Source organism: Pezoporus occidentalis, unplaced genomic scaffold, assembly GCF_034315485.1.
Source record: "Pezoporus occidentalis ecotype Australia unplaced genomic scaffold, CSIRO_AGI_Poc_V1 ctg8, whole genome shotgun sequence".
Lineage (NCBI taxonomy): Eukaryota > Metazoa > Chordata > Aves > Psittaciformes > Psittacidae > Pezoporus > Pezoporus occidentalis.
The window spans coordinates 4,916,287-4,936,896 of NW_026916158.1; the positions used below are offsets into that span (position 1 = coordinate 4,916,287).

Genomic DNA, 20,610 nt, shown 5'->3' on the forward strand with positions numbered 1-20,610 from the left:
TTTTGTTTGGCTTGTATGTAAAATCACCTGGAGAATTTTTAGGAGACGTAAAATAAAATGTTGGTAGTATATAAATGGTATCTACTTTGTTGATTGTTCTGCAAGAAAAGTAAATAATTTCAATATTATATTTACATTACATATATATAGTATGCATTATATATGTGTATATATATATATATATGTATTACCCAGACAAGTGTCTGGGTAAAAAAAATAGTAATAAAAAAGTCAAAATCCCAAATAAACTCAAGGTTACATTGCTAGAAAAGACAAAACTGAAGGAATTCATTAGTTGCACTGGTTAACTAAATTACATTGCTTGTCCCAGGAGCATAAGTTTGCCTATGACTCCTCATGTTTTACTTCAAACTTGTTTGGAAAAGATGTTAAAAATGCATCACTTCTTTTCAAAAGGCAAGTGTTTCTCCTCCATTGAGGGATTCATGGTTTATCTCAATCTGTGTACATGTGTGACTGCCAGATTGACTATTACAATGCCACAGTCCAAAACTTGTAAATTATATCCCTTCGAATAGTCTATGGGATTCATTTCTCAACATTCACTTTGTGTCTTATGCTGAAGTAACCTTAGAGATGGAGCTGAGAGGCTCTTAGTGTACTAGAAATTGCTCAAAAGAATCACTCAAAAGAAGATAGCCAACGTGACTGTCCCCAAAACAGCATTAACACTGCAGATCCTGCAGTAAAACCTACAGCAATGATTTATTCTGGTTGATTAAGCTTTCCTTTCTCTGCTAGTAGAGTATCATTTAGGGAAAGAAAGTTCATTTGGTCATTACTGTGGTCTTGTGCCATGCAGAGCAACTGAAAGATCACTTGTACAGCAGTCTGGATATTCTACAAGTGGTGATAATTGCAATGATCTCCATGTCACTCAGGTAGCTGTCACAGGTACTCTGTTAAGAATCCATACAGCAACATTTTGGTACGTGCTTCTTATATGCTTATGTAGTGTGATGTTTTGGTCACCGTGTGAAGAAGCAATATACATAAAATTCTCATTTTGCCCTAATACTTGGCTTTTTTAATATGTTCAATATAACCAGACTTGAAACTTACTTTTCAGGAATATCTTACCTTCTGTCATTGTAGGAATAGTCACAGGTAGTGATAAGTCATAAACAAATAGATCATTTATTATTTACCTTTCTCTAAAAATTTGAGCTTCTGCAGCTTTCAAACTGGGTCTACCACCTGCCTGCCTTGAGGAAAATATAATTAAATTTTACATGCATTTTTCTTTTAGATGGGAAAATTAGTCAAAATAAAATAATCTCAGTGCAAAACCAGTTCCTTCTGAAGAATACTTTGACATTTTTTTTTGTGTTGAAGTCTTTTAATTTCCTATGAAATAAAAACCTGTGGGTGGCACAAGTTAAATTGGCAGTGCTGGTGTGCAGACTGTTGTTCCTTAAGAACTTTGTACAATCTGGAAATGTAGATTTTACTTTTTGTAAGATGCCACATTCAGTATAACTCAGATAATATTACACATTACTAAGTTAATTTTTTTTGGTGAAGTGGCTGTATGTGGGCATGTGAAACTGCCAATGAATTCATTGGTAGTTCACAGGCATTCTTGGTAACTGGAATGTTGGCACTTGCTGCTGTTACAGAAAGTCTGAAGTCCGTTTAATTCAGGATTTTGTTCTCACTGCGGAAAAACACAGTGAAGTTCAAAGGAAGGAGCCAGAACTCTAGAAGAGTAATTACAGGCTAATTTATCTTCTTTGTGTGTCTCTCCTTGATCCAAGGGGGCCTTGAGCCTAAGAAAACCATCTTTTTAAGCTTTCAAATACGTGATGTAGTGCCATTACACAAGATATTTGTATTGTTACATTTATGCTATATGGCCCTTTGAGTTTCCTTTTTGGTTTTGTAAAGCTATTTACTTCAGAGGTTCCTGTAAACAATGAGTAAATAGTTTGTTCACATGCATTGTAAAAATACACTTTCTTTTTCAGTTTTGCCCACTTTTTACTCCATGGAGAATCGAGTAAATTCAAGGCAAAAAACATCCATGGCTTTCGCAAAGGTGGGGTGGCTGGAAAAGTCATTGTATTTTACATTTAAATCTTGCACTGCAAAAAATGTAAAAACAATCTTCTGTTCTCTGAAAAAGGACTTTCTGTTCCATGTTTATGGTTTAAGAAGTTGTATTTGTAGTGGTGGGGTTGAATCCCTCTCTGATGGCTAGGTGTTTGGGGCTGTAACTACTGGAGTTAATGGGTATGACTCCTTCTGCCTTTATTTCTTCCATCCTGCCTGTGGGCATGAAGAACACTGGCTTACTTTTCTTCCAAATAGTATTAAAAAGACTTGCTTATCACCTGGTGAGCTTGTTGACTTCTATAGGAAATGACAAAGCAAAGACATTAATTGGCAACCCAGGGGGTGAGAATCACGTCTCAAGGCTGGAATGTAAACTTCCTGTTAACTTTCCAAAATGTCTTCTTTCATCCAGAATACTCCTCCGAGTTAATCTGGGGAGGATGTTTGTGATTCAGCTCTCAGCAGTTACGCTGCCCTTGGAATTAATGTGAGCAACAATAGAGTTCTGGTTTTGATGAGAGGAAAAATTTGGGATTATTGAACTAAATTAGTATTTTTCACTTTGACATAACTGAAAGCAAAGACATGACTCTTGAAAGAAGCCTAAAATCTTAGAATATTCTGGAAAAGTTTTATCCATGCTTACATCTTTATTAGTTTTTTCCACTGCTGGCATTGGAAGGGCAGCCCAGAGCTGCCATCTATGTTTTTTCTTCTTTTTCTTTTTTTTTTCTTCTTTTTTTTTTCCTTTCTTTTTCTTTCTTTTTTCTTTTTTTGTTTTTTTTCTTTTCTTTCTTTTATCTTTCTTTTTCCTTTTTCCTTTTTCCTTTTTTCTTTTCCCTTTTTCCTTTTTCCTTTTTCCTTTTCTCTTTTTTCTTTTCTCTTTCTTCTTCATCTTTTTCATTTTTTTCCTCTTTCTCTTTTTACTTTTTTTTTTGTTGTTGTTTTCTGTTTTATTTTTTCCCCTATCCACTGAAAGGGAATATTTTGGAGGCTGCTTCTTTATGTTTATAAAGAGGTTTGAAAATTTACAGTGCTCTATGGAGTTACTCCTTCCCTCAAGAGGTCTGTGAAGTGGTTGGTGTGACTGTGTGGATTCTCAGTCATCTTGTTGGTGTAATATTTGAGCAGAAGTGTCACCATGATGGCTGCTTATCATGCTGTGCTGTTTGATTTTGATTTACTGCTTACTTATTTTGCATGTGTTGGATTTGTTTTTTAAGCTTATAATAAGAACTGGAAATAGCCAACATTTTGTGGAGAAAACACAAATAAAGCAGCATATATTGGAATTCATACGTAGTATTAGAACTGTGAAATCTTAATGAACAGCTAAAATATCAGCTAAGTAGATTGAAGTTTTATGTGAGGCATTTTTAAACTTATTTTTATGAATTAAAAAAATAACAGTTACTTCATAATAAATCAGTTATTAAAGAACAGTGAAATGTTTGATGTGGATATCAAGGAGATTTCAAGGGAGAAAGACGTCTAACTCAGGCATTTTTGTTCTACCTTGCATGAATAGATCAGTAAAACATAAATCCATATGCATTTGAAGAAGACTTTCTAAGTGGAACTTGTTGCTGGCTGGGGGTCATAAGGCTGGCTAACACACCGATGATAAAAATGTTCTCTTTAAAATACAAAACATGACTTTTTTAATGAAACAAGCATTAAATATTATATGAGTTTGCCATTGTATTAAAATAAATCAGTAGGAACTAACAACTCTTCTTTTGTCATTGCATTACCTGATCTTAGTGAAAATCAATTCCAGGTAGTGAATTTACACCGTGTAAAGTCAGTGTGCAGGAAATCAGCAAGATCTAGAATGTCAGCCGTGGGGTGGGGTGTGGTTTGGTTTGGTTTGTGTTTTTTTACCCTTGCAAACTACTTTGAACATAATATCTCTTTTTGGTACTGAAATAGCTCAGTTCTCTAGGAAAATAAAAACCTATCAGGATTTGTGATTTAAACGTTCTGAATTTTCCTTTCTGCAGCCAATACTTTGAAGGTTCTTGTTTTGTGTATTTATCACAGAAAAGTAAATTATTGAATATTTCAAACGATAGCAGTCATTTGCAAGAGCTGAAACTAAGATTCATTTCTACTATTTTTTCTTTGTTCTGGTGCTTCTCATGTCTTTCCAAAAATGATCTTTGTGGGTTACATTTTGCCAGAGAGGTGAATTTGGTTGCTGGTTTCATCCCACTCTTCAGACTCACAATGCATCATCCAGTTAGCTAGAGATGACAGGTATTGAAAAAAAGCTCAGTGCAGGATAAGGTCTGGTCAATAATTGTCTAATCAAATAGACTCACAAAATGAACAAACAAAAGGCAATAATGCCTTGTGATAGTGTCTTTTTCTGTATTCTTAGGTTTGAGAGTGGCAGAAGAGCTGCAGTAGCCCACGATCCTAAAAGAGAGGAACCAATAATCTGTGCTTTCATTTTTATTATCAGCCAAATCATTTCCTTCACTTAATCACAGATCTAGAATAATTTTTCTTCACAAAGTGATTGCAGTTTTCCTTTAGCCCATTTATAGTTACAGGTTTTACCTCTATATGGGTTTAAATTGCTAGCTATGCACATGAAATCTGTCTTTTAAATCTTTTGATGCTACTTCTTCACGGGCTACTTAAGTTACTAAATATAAATTTAGCAGTGGTCTGCTGACATAATAAGACTAATGAAAGATGATTGAAAAATGCAGGCAGCTGGAGGAGTAGCTGGGTAGTTTGAGTGCGGAATGTTAGCACTCTTCATGGAAAGAAGAAGTATTTTCATCGACATGAAGTAGCTTTAATGACACTTTAAAGATTGCTTTGAAGAGCTTTGAAAATCCAAAGAGGGAATAGTTTCCTGTAGTTTTAGGTAGGCTGCAGTTCAAATATCCACTATTCATACTACAAATACTGCTGAAATATGTTTTTATTAATTCCAGCTGCGGTACTAAGAATTTGAAGGCTGAGTGCTTGAGAATGCAGTATTGGTGTTTGAACAGAATGTGGCATATGGGTTAGATGAAGCAATGGCTCATTAGCGCTTTTCAGCAGTCTCTTAAAGTGGAAGAGGAAACATGAATATGATGGAAAGAACAGCATCATAGTTCTCTTTGACTAGGTGCTGGGATTTTTAGCTACAGAAGACCCCCACTTTTCCTGCTTTTCCCCAAGAAGCATCGATGTTAAAGGAAGTGTACAATATATAATCTGTCTGCAAGGAAGACTAAGGTCAGAAGTTCCATTTTCCCATCTTCAGTTTTCCCAGACAATAAGTAAGTGACAGTATTTCAAATCCATTTTAATACATAGGAGGAGAAGCAGGTCTGTAGGTCCAATTCTGACATTTCCAAATTAGCTTGGGTTAAAAAAGGCAGAAACATGTACAGAAAATTAAGGCTTAAGGAGAAAATCCTTTGATGTCAGTGTGAACCCTGACCATGGCTAAGCAAATGCCATGTAAGCAATCCCTCTGACAGCAGAAGTGCTTGTAGCATGCCGTTGGGTGAGTAGGGGGAGAGAGGGGAGTAGGGTTTGCCGAGATAGTGTTGTTTCTCTAATTAAACACTTCAGAAGGTCTTGCAGAAAATTGCTGTCGTGTTTGCATTGTGTATGCAGTTGCTGGCTTATTCATTTGAGGGCACTGAGGGTGTTCTAGATTTGTACCACCCAAAACTACTTAGAATCTGGTTCCTTTCCTTGCTTTTTCTGTGGTGGTTTTACATGCAAACATGAAAGAACTAACATACTAGCTCAGACTAGAGGTCCAGAAAGCCCAGTCCTGGCAGTGGTCAGCAACATATGCTGGGGGAGATAAGAGACAGGCACTCGTTCTTTTGGCACATCCTCCCAGTTCCTGGCAGTTTTAGTGATTTAGGGACTTCCTGATGGCACTGGTCAGGCCTCCGGAAAAGACGTAAATCTATATGGCTGGAGTCCAGTCCTGGGCTTCTTCCAGGCAGGCTTGTGCTTGTGAGTCACAAATAAAAAGAAGTACTTGTGTATACAAAAAAAAATTTATCTTAGAGAACATAGTACATGAAATATTATAAATAAATAGTTCTGTGCGTGCAAGGACTTTGAGTATTTAGTTCATTTCTTTGGTCTCCTTAGAAATATATAGTAAGGCAAATTATTCCTACTCTGATGGTAATTTTTCATGTACATATTACATATTTCCCACAGCTTCTCTACTGTGTTTTTTAAATAAATGTACTTAAAGGTATCTTTGTTAAGTGTACATCTGAATTTGGACTCACATCAATGTTATAAGGAAAATATTTTTACCCCTTTTGGCCCAGGTCATCACCAATATTCAGAGCCTTATAGGTTGCTCCCTACAAGGAGCAGGTTTTAAAGAATACCTACAACCTCCTGTTTCTCAGAATTCCAGAGAAATCTAACAACAGGAGCTGGGTTCCATTCTGACCATTTCAGTCTCCAGTCTGTCTTCCAGGTTTGTGCTACCAGGATTTTCCTGACCCCTTGGATTCTCTGTTTCTTTCTGCCCATCCCTGTAATATTACTGGGCTGAATTTGCACAGCTTTCCCTCTCTCTCAGTTCCTTTATGGCAGTATCATGACTCCTTTGAGTTTCTGTTCCAGCCAGTCTGTTCTGTGCCTGAAAGAGCCTAACTGCTGCTCACTGTTTCCCCAGTGAAGGATGCTTCTTGCACCTACCAGCCTCAGAAAGGTTTCCTTCCGTCTAACAGCATGACAAATAGTATCTTGATCTGAGGTAATACAGGGAGTGTCCCACAGGGTTCATGTGTGTATGGACCAAGTCTTTAAAAACACAGTTTCTAAAAAGAGATTAATTGAACAAAGGAAACCATATCATGGTGAGAGCCAGGCTGGTCCTGGCTGGCTGAGAGGGGACCCAACAGCAGTTTGGAAGTGCCAAGAGGGGAAGGTGGTGGATCCAAACTCTGTTGTGAAGTGGCAGGTGGTAACAAGGCAGGGGACACTAGCCACAGCTTTGGAGCTTCAAGCTGGACACTGAGAAAAGCCTTTTCATTAGAAGGTGGTACAGCATGGGATGAGGCTGCTCGAAATACTGAGGGAGTCTCCAGCCTTTGGGGTCTGCAAGACTCAGATGAATAAAACCACAGATAGATAGCCTAGTCTGGTTTTGTCAGCAGTGCTGCTCTGGGCAGAAGGTCCAACTGTGCAGCCACAGAGGTCCCTTCCAGCCATCCTCTCTGAATCTGTATGCAGCTGAATCATGAGAATTTCGTAAAGCTTGATAAAATAAAAAATATCTTAATCTGTCATTCTTCTGCAAGTCATTTTCTACTGCTGGCACATGTGCTTTGAGACTGGATATTTCTAGTCAGTGGGACTGGAGGGCAGCATATGCAGCCTACACAGCCTTTCTGCTTCTCAATGAGAGCACGAAGGGGACTGCCCCAGCAGTTCCTTCTCATCAGTGGCTGGTATGATGAGTCAGAACTTTTCTTGTTTAAACCAAACTATTTGCCAGTTGTTTCTCAAACTATGCTTAAATAAAGGGAAAATGAAACTACTTTCTTCCTATGCTGTTTTCTATGTGCTGTAGCGTAGTGATGTGGCTAGACATAGCAAATCCACTTGTTTGGAATCCCCAGCCAGGTAGTAAGAAATGAACCGTGTTTCTAAACTGGAAGCACATAAACTTTTTAGACATGTGTTTATTCTTAGGTAGGCACAGTCATTTTAGACCAGAGACTTAGCGATACAGAACAGATTCATACCATGACAGGCATTGACCTAAATAGCGCTGTGCTGGTGCTGCAAAGGCAAAAGGGTCTCAAGGAATGACTGGGGTCTGCATGTCTTCAATGGCAATATCTATTTGAGCTGTGCATGCTAACCACTCTAGAAAGTCTTAACTACTGGCAAATAATTTTCCTTTTCTTATGTGTGTATAAACCACTGAGCTTTTATTTAGATGTGATCAAAATGTTCGGAAACTATCGTGCATTTTTTTGTAGGCTTTGCAGGAAAAGTAGAAAATTACACATTTGTATCATGCATGCTTCTGAACTGATATCATTGTGAATCTGTTATGAATTAGCTGCGAAGTTGATGGTTTCCAGAGTGGTTGCTTACCCAATATGAATATAGTTCACAGTGCTCCCACACACACACACTGAAATCTTTACCAGTTGTTGCTATTTTCAAAGCAGGAACTGGAGCCTTCATTCAGCACCGTGCTGTTGGCCAGGCAGCTGGAGAGGATGCAGACTGGGTGGCTAAATTCCCAAAACCCCTTTCTGAGCAGACTCTCTGCTTGGTGTTTTGAAGACACTGTGGGCTGCTTTTATGGGAATTCACCCAAATAAGGGAAAACAGTCACCATCTTTGGTTCTTTTTCTTTAGTTCTTCGCATCTTTTCTTTGTACGTGTTCTGTGCTGTGCCCTGTAGTCTCCATCTTACATTACTGAAAATGTCTTACATTATTGGGAATGTGATACTGCTAAAACACAGAAATGCAGGGTAGGCAGTCTCTGCCCTTACACGTCTTTTGCCCTTTTTTGGAGGCAGAGCTCAGGAGATGTGCTGCCTGGAAGGTTTCTGTTGGCTGTTGTGTTTATGGCAAGATCCATTGTGAATCACAAAGATAAGTAAAATTAAACATGAATAATATTGAGATGTATTTGGACTGATTATTCTTCAAAATGTGGTGCTTCTTAAGGCTTTAAAATGGGTATCAGTATTAAAGAGCGTGAGTGCTTTTTCTTGGTTTTGCGTATTTCACAACAAGCTTTATTGCTGGAAAATGCTTTTATGTAAGCATTTAATTGTATTTTTCCTTATTCAACAAGTTTTCAGCATAAGCTCCCATTTGTATTACCATTCTCCTTATTAGTTTCCTCATTTTTACTATGTCTTTCAAACATCATTGAAATCTGTATTATTTAGTCTCTGTGGGTGTGGGTCTGATCCCTCAGCCTTTCTGCTAACCAGCTCCTGTTGACTTTGGTGGGAACTCTCTCTAGAGACTTTCAGAAACCAGACATATAATTGAATCCATCTACTCCTTCATGAAAAACTCCTGTCCAGTGCTCAGTCATTATGAAAACTTCTCAAAACAAATTGAGTAAAAGAAGAAACAGAGCTGAAAGAGACCACCCAAAGTACTAGAACCAAAATAAGCATTATACCTCTCCTTTTCCTTTATTCCAGAACTTGCATCCATATTCCATGTCTCAGAAGAAGGAAAAAGACCACAGTTATTAATAATTGTCAGAGACCTTCTATAATAACTTTTTTTTTAATTGCCAAAAATAGATGTCTGTAAAAATCTTCTCAGGAGCAGTCTTCCCCATGCTTAGAATGACAAAGGGCTGTCCTTTTTGTAGTGCTGATCTACAGTAATTTGGTCTTAATCTGTTTTAACAAAATAGTCACATTGGAGTAGAACTTGCTGTTGTCAATGTTAGATTGTTCCCACATGTTTTAACATCTGCTTGGTGTGTGAAGCCAAAGTTTCCCCTTTTCTGGAGGCATTCAGAGCCATTTACTTCATAAGGCAATGTCAGGATGAATGACAGGAAATTAAGGTTGAATTATTTAGCTTTGGAAAAGTGTACAGAACAATACATTACTGAAGAATGCCCAGTTGAAGAAGCTAAACAAAAGTAACTGCAGGTGGTCTCAGCTGTTGCCTTTGTACTTGGCCACAACTTCCCATTTAATGAGAAGGTGAAGAAGATGCCAGTTCTGAGCAGAAACGTTGCAGCTTAGTCAAGTATCTATTGTGGAGTTTTTGATAGAGATAACAGGACTTAGATAACAGGACTTACATAACATAGTAACTGCCATGGCTCTGTTTACAGTGGGAGTTTGTCAGAGAAGTCTTTAAAAAAGCCAAGAGGAAATTTTGGCAACAGCAGTGTCACACAAAAATGGGTTTTAAATAGTCCAAAATTGTCAGTGGTTTATCTTTATGAGTTCTGTTCAGCAGCAAACATGGAAGCTCAGTGGCTCTTTCCCATGGAACTGAGTGCAAATGTGATTGGCCTTCCAGGCACAAATCTGAAATACTGTGAGGGCACCGAAAGACTATAAACCAGTATATAAACTATAAGTTTTGGCAAGCAGTTAAACTACCCTCACCATTTATTGTAGTCATGCACTACCATCAAGCTGAAAACTGCAGAATCTGAAACAATTTGATTGTTTTCAGGAAAATTCCTTTCTAATGCCCACAAAGCTATTGATTGCTTAACTCATTGCACAAAAAAACATACAGTCATAATGCAGAAAGGAGGGCTGGGGAGAGCTGATGGAAAAATGTTGAACCAAATTTTAGCTAAATAGCTTGCAGCAGAATTGTGTGTGCTATTAATCGGATTACTGCCACAGAACATGGTGGTCAGGGAGGTGATGTTTGGAGGAATGCCTCCTTAGAGCTGACTGTTGCTCCTTCATCTCCAGTCTCTCCTAGCTTGGCAGTTGCTGCACTGTTTTATTCTGTCTGCTGCTGCCAAGACCGGTGTTTTTGACAGCATCAGTGCAGTTTTCCTGAGGGGTCTTGGCTCTCCCCCAGCCAACTGCGTGCCCATACAAGTCAAACCACACAGATCCTTGCTGTTCCTTTGTCTGTCTCTGTACAGAACCTACTCTTCACCTCTGGGGAAATGGGGAGCTTGTGTTCTTCTGCTGCTTAATGCAGAAGTACTGATGCATCCATAAAACTTGGCAGAAATAAAGGTAAGCTCTCGTGTTTTTGGCCAGTGATTCAGGTCATGTTTTTATTTAAATAATAGGCTATCCTGAATCTGTTGGTTTTTTTTTTTCTTTTTTGAGTAGCAGCCACACAGTGATAGTCATAGCTCTTGGAGGCTGAAAATCCCATGCTGCTTAGGGGCAAAGCAATTTGAGCAAATTTATATTACACTTTCAAAACAAATTGAATTTTCATGTACATTTGGCTACTCCATTCACTGCTGTGTTCTTTTGCCATAGTAGTGACTTATTTATAAATCATCACCTGCTATACTTTGGGGTGAAAGCGACAGTTAATTTGGTTGATAAAAAGATATATTTTTGGAGACCTGGATGGCAACATGAGAAAATAGACTACTTCAAATTTAATCATCCCTGGAATGGAAAATAAAGAATGAATATGATGAAGCAGAACCTTTGAGGGGGAAAAAAAAAGAAAAAAGTCTGCTTTCCAGGCTGAGAGGGCTCGCTGTTCTTGAAGGGGACGCTTTTCCCATGGAAAGCATTTCACAGTCTGAGTTTTTCTCTTGGGGCTTTCACCTGTATTTCTGTGTGAGATAAATTACTTGCATAATCTCAAGAATACTCGGGGCGGGGGGGGGGGAGGGAAGGTGTGGGCAGTTTGTGGTTTAGTTTGTTTATTGTGTTTTGCTTTTTTTCTTTGTGGATGAGGTTGTTGTTATGGGGTTAAGGACAGTATATCATTGTGGACTCTTGGATTTCCAAATCCAGGGCAGGAAAAATTCCATGTGAATTACCACTTGCCATTTTTAATTTGGCATTTGCCATTTTTCATTTTGCAGTGTTAACATTTTGTGAGTTAATACCCTGCAAAAGCATTAGAAGAATACAAAGAATGATGACTGGAAGTGAGTAATTTTAGACCTTCCCTCTAATTGTCGGTTCTCATGGAACACTGATTTCTTACACTGATTTATATCTGTGTGTATATATATATATATATATATATATACATACATAGTATTTTTCAGAGTGATACTGATATAAGCTATACATTTGATTAAGCACACTTTTTACTTCTTCCCAGCAATAATATTCTTTTCAAACTGTTAAAAAATCGCGTTGTCTGTCTCTCGTGTTCTGTGGAGTAGGTTGAGCTGTTTCAAGGAGAGGAAAAATAAACTTTGATGACATCAGTCTGAGGCAGCTCACAATGTACCCAGCGAAGAGTGCTATCAGCATCCCCTGCGTGGTAAAAGAAACCTGAACAGATAAACTCAGGAGCATTTATAGTGCCCAGGTCCATTCACTTCTGTTGATCAGGGCTTGTAATGAGCAAGTGCTCTGCGTGCATCCATTCTCATTTATTAAAATGCTTTTTTCCTTTAATATCTACTTACACTTTTCTATGTGCTCATTTAATTATGTAGACTCTGATGTGAATCTGAGTAGAGGCTGTTTCCATGTTAAAAGATTAGTGATATGGCAATGTCTGTTAACAATTGCAAAAATCATACAGGACTGCATTAATGTTTTTATGGCTGAAATGTGGCACTGGCAATGGTATATTATACAAAAATAGATTTTATTTGTGTGTATTGATGGTGTTTCTATAATTAATTTCCACCGACTTTTGCAAGGGCGTAGTCAAGCCCAAGGAAATTTTAACTTTATCTTAGAAAAGCTCTTTATAAATGCTGGTATTTTGGGAATGGATCTGACAGGTGGTGTGTACTTTACCATATACAGTTCTCTCCTGTTTTTTTTTTTTTTGCTGTTGCTGTTGTAGTGTGAGATAATGAGCAGCTTTCATTTTCCTTTTATTGAAAATACAGGGATTTTTCATGTAGTAGGATTTAGCAAGGTAAGGTGTGATATGTCAGGAAATCCCACTCTGGGATTACCCATCATTATGGCAGTTGCTGGAAGTGACTGAAATAGGCACACAGGAAAAGTTACAAAAATTCAGCGAATTCTTGTGTCAGAAATGATAATTTTAAGAACAGGAATCACAATTAGGTTTGGCTTTTTACAGCACATATCAGGGAGCTTTAAAGATGGAGAGGTTGGACTCCCTTTTTAGCTGTTTGCCTTCAGAGGGGAAATCAGCTCATTTATTTGCCGTCACATATTGAGGGAAAATATTTTTTTTCTTCCACTTGTAGATTTGTTGCAATGTTTTATTGTAAATTTGTCACTCCTTCATTTACAACCCTGAGACTCTGCAGAAGGAGTGATAAATCTAACAGTGCTTTTATCTTTGCTCAGTAATTTCTTTGGAAGTTTTTTTGCAAGGGGGGGGGGAGATAAAGTAATTGTACAGATGAAAAAAAACTGGGATATATTCCAGAAAAAAAAGGCAATGGTTGACTGAAACTGATGGGCGGTGTGCTCTGAAAGATAACACTCAGCAAAAAGAGTAGAAGACAAAATATATAGAACCATTAATTCAGTGTCAGTGTTTTATATGAAGTAGCATTAAGGGGTTATTTTCAGGTTCACCTTCCTGCATGCTTTTTACTCTCACCATTATGTATACAAACCCTGTGATTTAAAGCATTTCATATTTACTTTTAGTTGAATTTTATGTTTCCTGGTAGGATAAAAACCCCCAAACAAACAAAACCAGCTTCTTGCTATAAAGCAAGTGTATGTATAGAGATTGGAAGACTATTCTGAAGTGGCACAATGGCATTCCAGCCTTTGTGATAAGTGATTTGTTACTGTTAAGAAAATATAAACAACTAGCTTATATGGTTTGTAAGCAGTGAGAAATCAATCCAGATGTTACAAATCATAAAGCCATACTTCTCACAGATGGCCATTTTGCATTGTTGAGAGGCAGTTCTATGATTTACTGCCTTGCTTTTTTCGGGTGGGAGTGAGGAGCTACGCATCTGAGATGCAAATAGAGCACACTGTGTATAAAAGTGAATTATTTTAATATGAATACAGGCATGAAACCCATGTTTTTGCTTTCAGATTTAACAAATCAAGTAGAGACAATTGGATTGAAGCTGCAGAAAGTAACAGCCGAGATGGACCACTACAAAAAGCTGTCAATGTAAGATTTCCATTTGCTTAATTGTTTTGCCACTGCACGTAAAGCTGTAACAGACCACTTTTTTTCAGAGACCACTGCTCATCGTGATGATTTAAGAAGGTTATGACCAACAGAGAAGATAGTTTATCTTCATATTAAATGGTCTATATTTCTAACCACCTGACTGAGCGCATCTGTCTCTGGAAGCAGGGCTTTCTTCCTCCAGCTCTGTTTAATGATGCAGCAAAGAGGAAGATTAAGTAAGCTCAATACAACACTTCATTTAACACAAAAGTGTAGGATACGTTTTGTGAAATATACATAACTTCAGGCCTAAAAATATATGTGGAAGGTAATGTTTCACATTAGAATTTTGGGATGGAGGGAAGTGTGCAATGAAACTAATCAGAAATTTTAGTATTTAGTCAGTAACTATGATTTCTTTTTTTAATTCGTACCCTCCCACCTTCAGGGTAAACTTGCTGGGACTTTTTCCCATTCACCAGTGTGCTATTGTCATTTGTAATTTTACTATATTGTGCCTATAGTTTCAAGTAGAGTGTGTAACGCCTAAATTAATAGAGCAAAAATAGAGAGTCATCAAATACTTGTCAGAGCTAACTGAAGTGTGATGACTGAGGAGAGAGCACTCAACTCACATAGAGTGGAAAACTTGGCTAACTCTGTCTTCAGCCCACCTGAAAGGACCAGTGCCCACGGTAGTGACTGCAGCAGTCCATACTGATTTTAGATGCTGCTTCTGCTGCCCACAGATTAAGGAGAGAGCAAAACTAAGTCCTCTGTCAAAACCTGAGGAAATAGCAAAAAAGATGCACCTCTTCTTGTGTTGTTATTGTGCTGTTGCACACTGTTCTGGGTTACTGTTTCAATGGCCAAACAATGAAGTTGCTGCATTCCTTTCAGCCTGGGAGCTGTATCAGGTACCCAAAATCGGGCCACATGACCTCCAGGGTCACATCCAGACTCAGTAGTGCTCAGTGGGAACCATGTTGTCACCTCTGAAAGTTGTGGGACCCAGGACTGCATGCTTTCCTCTATTTCAAATCCTTGTTGCTTGCATGTAGCGTGGAAAATAATTCAGAAACAGCAGGACTTTATAATTCACTTTGTAACACTTTGTAATTCACTACTGACAATAAAAATTATTGTTTCAAACATTAAACTCAAGAGTAATGAGCTACTGCTGCCAGTCTTGAGACCAGCTATCATCAGTCTTTTTGTGTGTCTTCCTGAAATTTAAACAAGGATTCATTCTTTCATGATGTGTACTTTCTGGTTTTGGTCCCTATGTTCAGAGGGTCTGACCGTAATGAAGTTGCAAATATTTGGAATGCTTAGCAACAAAGTATTTTAATGATAATACAAATATTGAGTATGAGAAAAAGATTTCCTGAACACAGTTAAATAAACAGTAAAGGGTTTCCAAATGTAATATTAAAATTTCAATGTAATATGGGTACAATTTAATAAAATAACATATTATATATCTGTTTAAATGTAAATACGAAGCTTAACCATGGTTATTAATTGGTGAAATGATGACATAATGAGAAGGAATGTGCAGAGTTTCCAGCCCTCTTACTCATTTGTTGTTCATTTTTATTTATATCTTGCAACAGTGATAAGAGTTTCAAGCAAGATCTCACTTCCTTATTTGCAGCATTAAACTTGCTGTAATCCTAGGTTAGGCTGAGATTATATTAGAAGTGTAACTTCCAATTGGAAGTATATTGGGAATAGAAGAAATATATTGGGAAATAGAAGAAATAGAAAAAAGAAGAAAGAATATTGGAAGTGGAACTTCCAATTCCTTAAAAATGTTAGCTAGAACTGAAAGAACTTTTTGTTTCTTGTTTGCCTTTTAACTGAAATAGAAAATGCAAGTTAGATCATTCATCAATAAATGATGTTCAGGGTGCTGCATGAGTAAAGGCTATCATTTCTTTGGACAATGCATATTTTTTAATGTTTTAGGGTGAAATCAACGGAACTTGATGTCTGTCAAAATGAACTGAAAAAAATTAAATACGAAAATGGAATTTCTGAGTCAAGGTAAATGCTGAAATTATATTTCATAACATACGTTTTTGAACAGTGAGAACAAAACTTTTATTATTTTAGTGCAGTTTTTGTACACTTTTTTCTCAATTTTTGTGTTCAAGTCCCTAGATTTAGCTTCATAAAAAATACGTAGGTTTTTATCTAGTATTTTATTTTCCAGGTTCAAATTACTTCTGTATTTAGTTTCTGTCTGTAAATAAGAATATAGTAACTACAATGCTGATAGTTTATTATTTTATCTGTAGGCTTACAAAAGAGCTCAAGGAAAAGGAGGAATCTTTTCTAATTTGCCAGCAAGTATGCAAACATTTACAGGAAGAAATGGCTGAGAAAGAAAGGGAAGAAGAAGATCTAAAAAGAAGAACTGGTCGATTAGAAAGTGAGCTGGAAGCCCTTAAAGCTCTTCTTAAACAAACAGAGGAAGAGGTAGTGATGTTGAAACAAGAAAGGTAATCAGATTGGAGTCACGACGGGTAATCTCCTGGGACTCTTTTTGGAAATCTGTTGAAAATAGAGCATTCCTCCTCTGGCAGATCCTGAACCTCTCTCATGGTTACCGAAAGGACAGAGGTTCTGTAAAGTACTGAGGTGGTTCATGCCAGTCAGGCTGCAGGAGAAGCAGCAGAATGAGAAGGGTGGTTCTGGAACTAGGCAGGCTGGGAGGGACATGCTGCTCCCAGCTTTGTGGTGCCTTGCCTGTGTGCTCAGGACAGTCCTGGCCTGCCTCTGCCTTCTCTCATCTCCCGATCTTTAAAAGCCTTGGCAGCCCTGACCTCATATCCATGATAATATGGAATTTTGGAATTCATCAGGTGGATTTTTTTAAATTATTACAGTATAAAGAAAACTTGAATGAAAAAAAAAAATTAAAAAGGGGGGTAGGTGAAGGATGGGAAAGCCTTGCTTTGCGGTCCAGAGCTTCAGCTTAAGCTTAATCAAAACACCCCTTTATTGCAGTTGTTATAGTTGCTATTTGTTATGTAAAGCTTGTAGAGCAAGAGTCCCAGGTAGTTTAAATTACTGTAACTTACATTTGCAAGTTGCAAACCATAACAATGCTATGAATATTAGTATATCCCAGGTTATTGGATATGGTCTAATATTTGATAAGTGTACAGACTTCCCACCAGTATGGTAATATTTGGAAGGTTCTCAGATATCAATGAAGCTGCCATTTTCCCTGTAATTACTTTTCAGAAGTAGAAAACAAAGGACTGAGCTTCTGAGGGTTGTCTTGGCACAGTATCTAGTTTGAGTGCCTTTGTTTTAGACATCTGCACTTAGCAGCCTAAATCCATATTTTTTAATTGCTTTGAGTGTAATTTATATACCCAGTTTTATTTCTGACAACCACAAACTTGTTTTTACCATTTCAAAGTATCCTGCCACTAAATTTTCAGTTACTGATAAATTAGCTTGTCTTTTGTTGGCAAAAGAGAAAGTGCTGTCCCTGCTTAAGACATGGCAGAACATTATGTGTTTTGTGTACAGTGAAGAAGTGGCTTTTGGAGAAGATAAGCGTTTTCTGAGAGTGATGTACACGAAGAGGCATTAAGCTACTTTCGTATTTAAAGAGTTTGAACATTCCCTGTGCTTCAGTACCTGCATGAAAAGATATTACATGTTAATTTAAGAGTATTCCCCTTCTACTTAAACCACAGATACACGAGTTGTTCCAGTCAGTACATTGCTAATAATCTAAGTTACAAGAATTTAAACTCTCAAAGGCTTTTGCTCTACAAGCCTGGTATAACAAAATATAACTCTAACAATAGAAAACACTATGGTGGTGGTTTTAATTCAAAACCTATCGCTTTTTTTATAATTAATGATAGTAATAGTCCGGGTTTGTTAAATACAACATCTTCTGAATATCACTCACTGACAGCCAGAACAAGCTGTCTGGCTAGGTTTAAACCACGACAAGCAGTTTTTCACTGTCCTTCAAAATTTGACTTGAGAAATACTAAAACTATTTGAGGTTTAAATATGTGCGTGTAAGAAAGATCAACTATAGCATTTTCTATAAAGTGTAAAATTCATAAGGCTTGCGATGGCATTATGCAGATGCTAAGTAGTGATTACTGCTGTGCCTCTGGGCTCCAGGAAGGGTTCCTGGGCTTATCGCATGGAGTACTAAACAAAGAGGAAAAGACAAGCCTTTGCCACAAAGGACTTAATTGCAAGAAAATGGCATACCACCAATCTGTGCAGAGCACATATTTACATATGGGTTTATGTGGTTTCTAGGGAGTTTATGCTGATTTCTCATCAGAACAGAACGGAGCAGCTGCAGGTAGCGTTAAGACAGAAAATGCGGAATGAAGATAACTGGAGGGAGAAGGTAATACTGGATATGCAGTTTCAATTTCTTTTTTCTTTTTTCCAGTTGTAGTCAGCTGTCACAAATGAGCACAGTAAGCCACATAGCTGTCTCCACAAGTGCAAGCATGTCAATAGTATTCTTTGTACAAGAGGTTTTAATGGGTGATCTCTCTACATAGATTGGAACTGAATGTGAAAGTTATTTAGTATGAGTGTTTACAGACTTGGCAGATGTTCAGGTCTGGTGAGGTCAAATTCCCAGGTTTCAGGGTGTTTGTGAAGTGTCTGTGTTAAGAGTGCAGTTCCTCTGATCTTCCAGCTCCGTCCTTTCCCTGTGTGCTCTGCAGGAGAGGGTGCAAGAGGGAAAGCCCAGTCTCATGGGCTTTTGTCCTGCAGAAGCTCTGAGAAAGTGTGTGGAGCAGTCTGGGTTACAAACTCTGAACCACAGTTATGCATGGGAATCACATCAGTGCCTGGATTTGTTTCCTGACATACCTGGAAGAGAAGTGTAGGAAAGCATGTATTTAATACTGAAGTAGGTTCCCAATAAAAAGAAGGTTTGGCATTGTTGACATGATGGAAAGAACACAGGGCCTTCCTTCTTGCATCTTAGGTGAACTGAAATGCAATATTGCTATTTTTAAAATAAATTTATAAAATAAATAATAAACAAATGAACAAAAATGCCCTTTCCTTAGAAGACATGTATTTGCAAACCAAAGCAGAGCTTAACAAATAAACTGTGGTAGCACAGCAATTACAGAGCTATCAGAAGCTGTCAAATAGCAAAAGGTAGTGGAGTTGTTAGCCATACACCTGATGAGAAAGGCAAGAGGTGTGTGGATACCCTGCCTGGTACTTAGGGCAGCTGTTATGCAGGGTATATGTTGATGCCATCCCTTGAAATGAGTCTTATAATTCATGGCAATAGGCAAGTGAAACAGTAAAATGACAGTTTTACCCTTTCAAACTTCTCTGCGAACATAAAATTTGCTTGCTGTTTTGCTATGAACCTGTAGTTCCCACTGGTGTCAGGACAAGTCCCCACATGTACAGAGAGGAATATGACAGCCCCAGTGTCATCTAGCTTGGAATCTGAAGTACCTGGAGCAAGCGTTGCTGTCAGCCCAGGGGCACAGAGGTGCAACCTGGGTTTTGAGGTGTGTGTGCCCTTCCAAGCAGTCTCCCTGCCTAGTGGTTGAGAGGCACCTTGTTCTACCTGATCTGGCAGGCTCTGCATGCCCACAGGCTGAGCAAACAACTCTGAGGTAGATGGGTATTGGATTGGTGGGTGTGTGGTTGATTACAGCATGGGAGCCTCAGCAGAAGTTAGGTAGTGCTGAGCATCAGCTGTGATGGGGGCATGGGGAGAAAGCTAAGGAGCACAGGGGGTAGGTGGAGGAGCATGGTTAGACTGGGAAATTGGGCAGGGGGAAGTGATAGCAGAAAGATGGCACGTGGCTCATTCATTCACTTGAGTTGGGGGCCCACATGACAAAGAGCTAAAGGAGTTCACAGTGAAAGTCTCAGTGCTAGAATGGACCTGCAGGGTGAGAAAGGCTTCTACTCTTTCTGATAACCTCTAGCATCACTGGCTCCTTTGAGGCAGTCACATCTCTGCCACATAGGCGACTCCTAAGTAATCTCCTGAGGTTTTTTACTTGCCTTCCCTTCAAGTCAGAGCAGTATGAAAATAAAGACTTCTTTGAAATTTACTGTATTTCATTTTGAAATACCTCTGTATTTCATTTGAAAAGACTTGGCACTCCTACGACTTGGCTTCTCCATGAAATGAACAATCCTTTGTTATTTTATCCATTGACTCTCACAAAAGACTGCAAAGCCATTTTCATACACCTTCCCACCTAGACTCTTTCAGTAATTGGACAACGGCTCCTTTCACAGTGAGGAGAAAGGGGAAGGTTGGAGGGAGAATGATACACCTTCCATATGTGCATGCTCCTTTATACATGCCCATTTTTCCTTTATTTAATGGAGTGAAGAAAAAAAAGAAATCAAGTAAAGGCTACAGATGCAAAGTCGGGTTAAAATACAGCCAGGATGACTCCCCAGATTCAGGGGAAACTGGCTTGATTAGGGTGTAACAAGTGCAATAGAGATTAGGTCTGGTCCTGGTCCATGGATGTAGGATGCAATGTTGAGAAAGCAGTTCAGGCATAGGGCAGCACCTCAGCTGCACACCTGCCCTCAGGGCACCTTGCTGTGGCCATGCCAGTGCTCCATGCATTACACAGTGCTGCTCCACAAGCATGAGCTCCTGTTAACATATGTTTTCCTCTTAGACAGGTTTCCCACCACTAGTCACCTCTTTAACTGATACTATTACATTCTACAATGTTAGGTCATAATTTGTTAGTCATCTTTTAGTATGTACTTGGGT

At 38.3% G+C, this 20,610-nt stretch overlaps 1 protein-coding gene across 6 annotated transcripts in view; it reads left to right on the plus strand.

Moving 5' to 3' along the window:
- Positions 1 to 20,610, plus strand: part of LEKR1 (leucine, glutamate and lysine rich 1) — a 63,135-nt gene that overhangs the window by 31,401 nt on the left and 11,124 nt on the right. For 4 of the 6 annotated variants that reach the window (XM_062603053.1, XM_062603055.1, XM_062603057.1 and 1 more), the window contains 5 exons: positions 13,742 to 13,823; positions 15,798 to 15,875; positions 16,130 to 16,333; positions 18,135 to 18,228; positions 19,229 to 19,369. In XM_062603053.1, the coding sequence (XP_062459037.1) occupies positions 13,742 to 13,823; positions 15,798 to 15,875; positions 16,130 to 16,333; positions 18,135 to 18,228; positions 19,229 to 19,369 (599 nt within the window). The remainder of the gene's footprint in view (positions 1 to 13,741; positions 13,824 to 15,797; positions 15,876 to 16,129; positions 16,334 to 18,134; positions 18,229 to 19,228; positions 19,370 to 20,610) is intronic. The other 2 variants (XM_062603059.1, XM_062603056.1) reach the window with 2 other exon arrangements.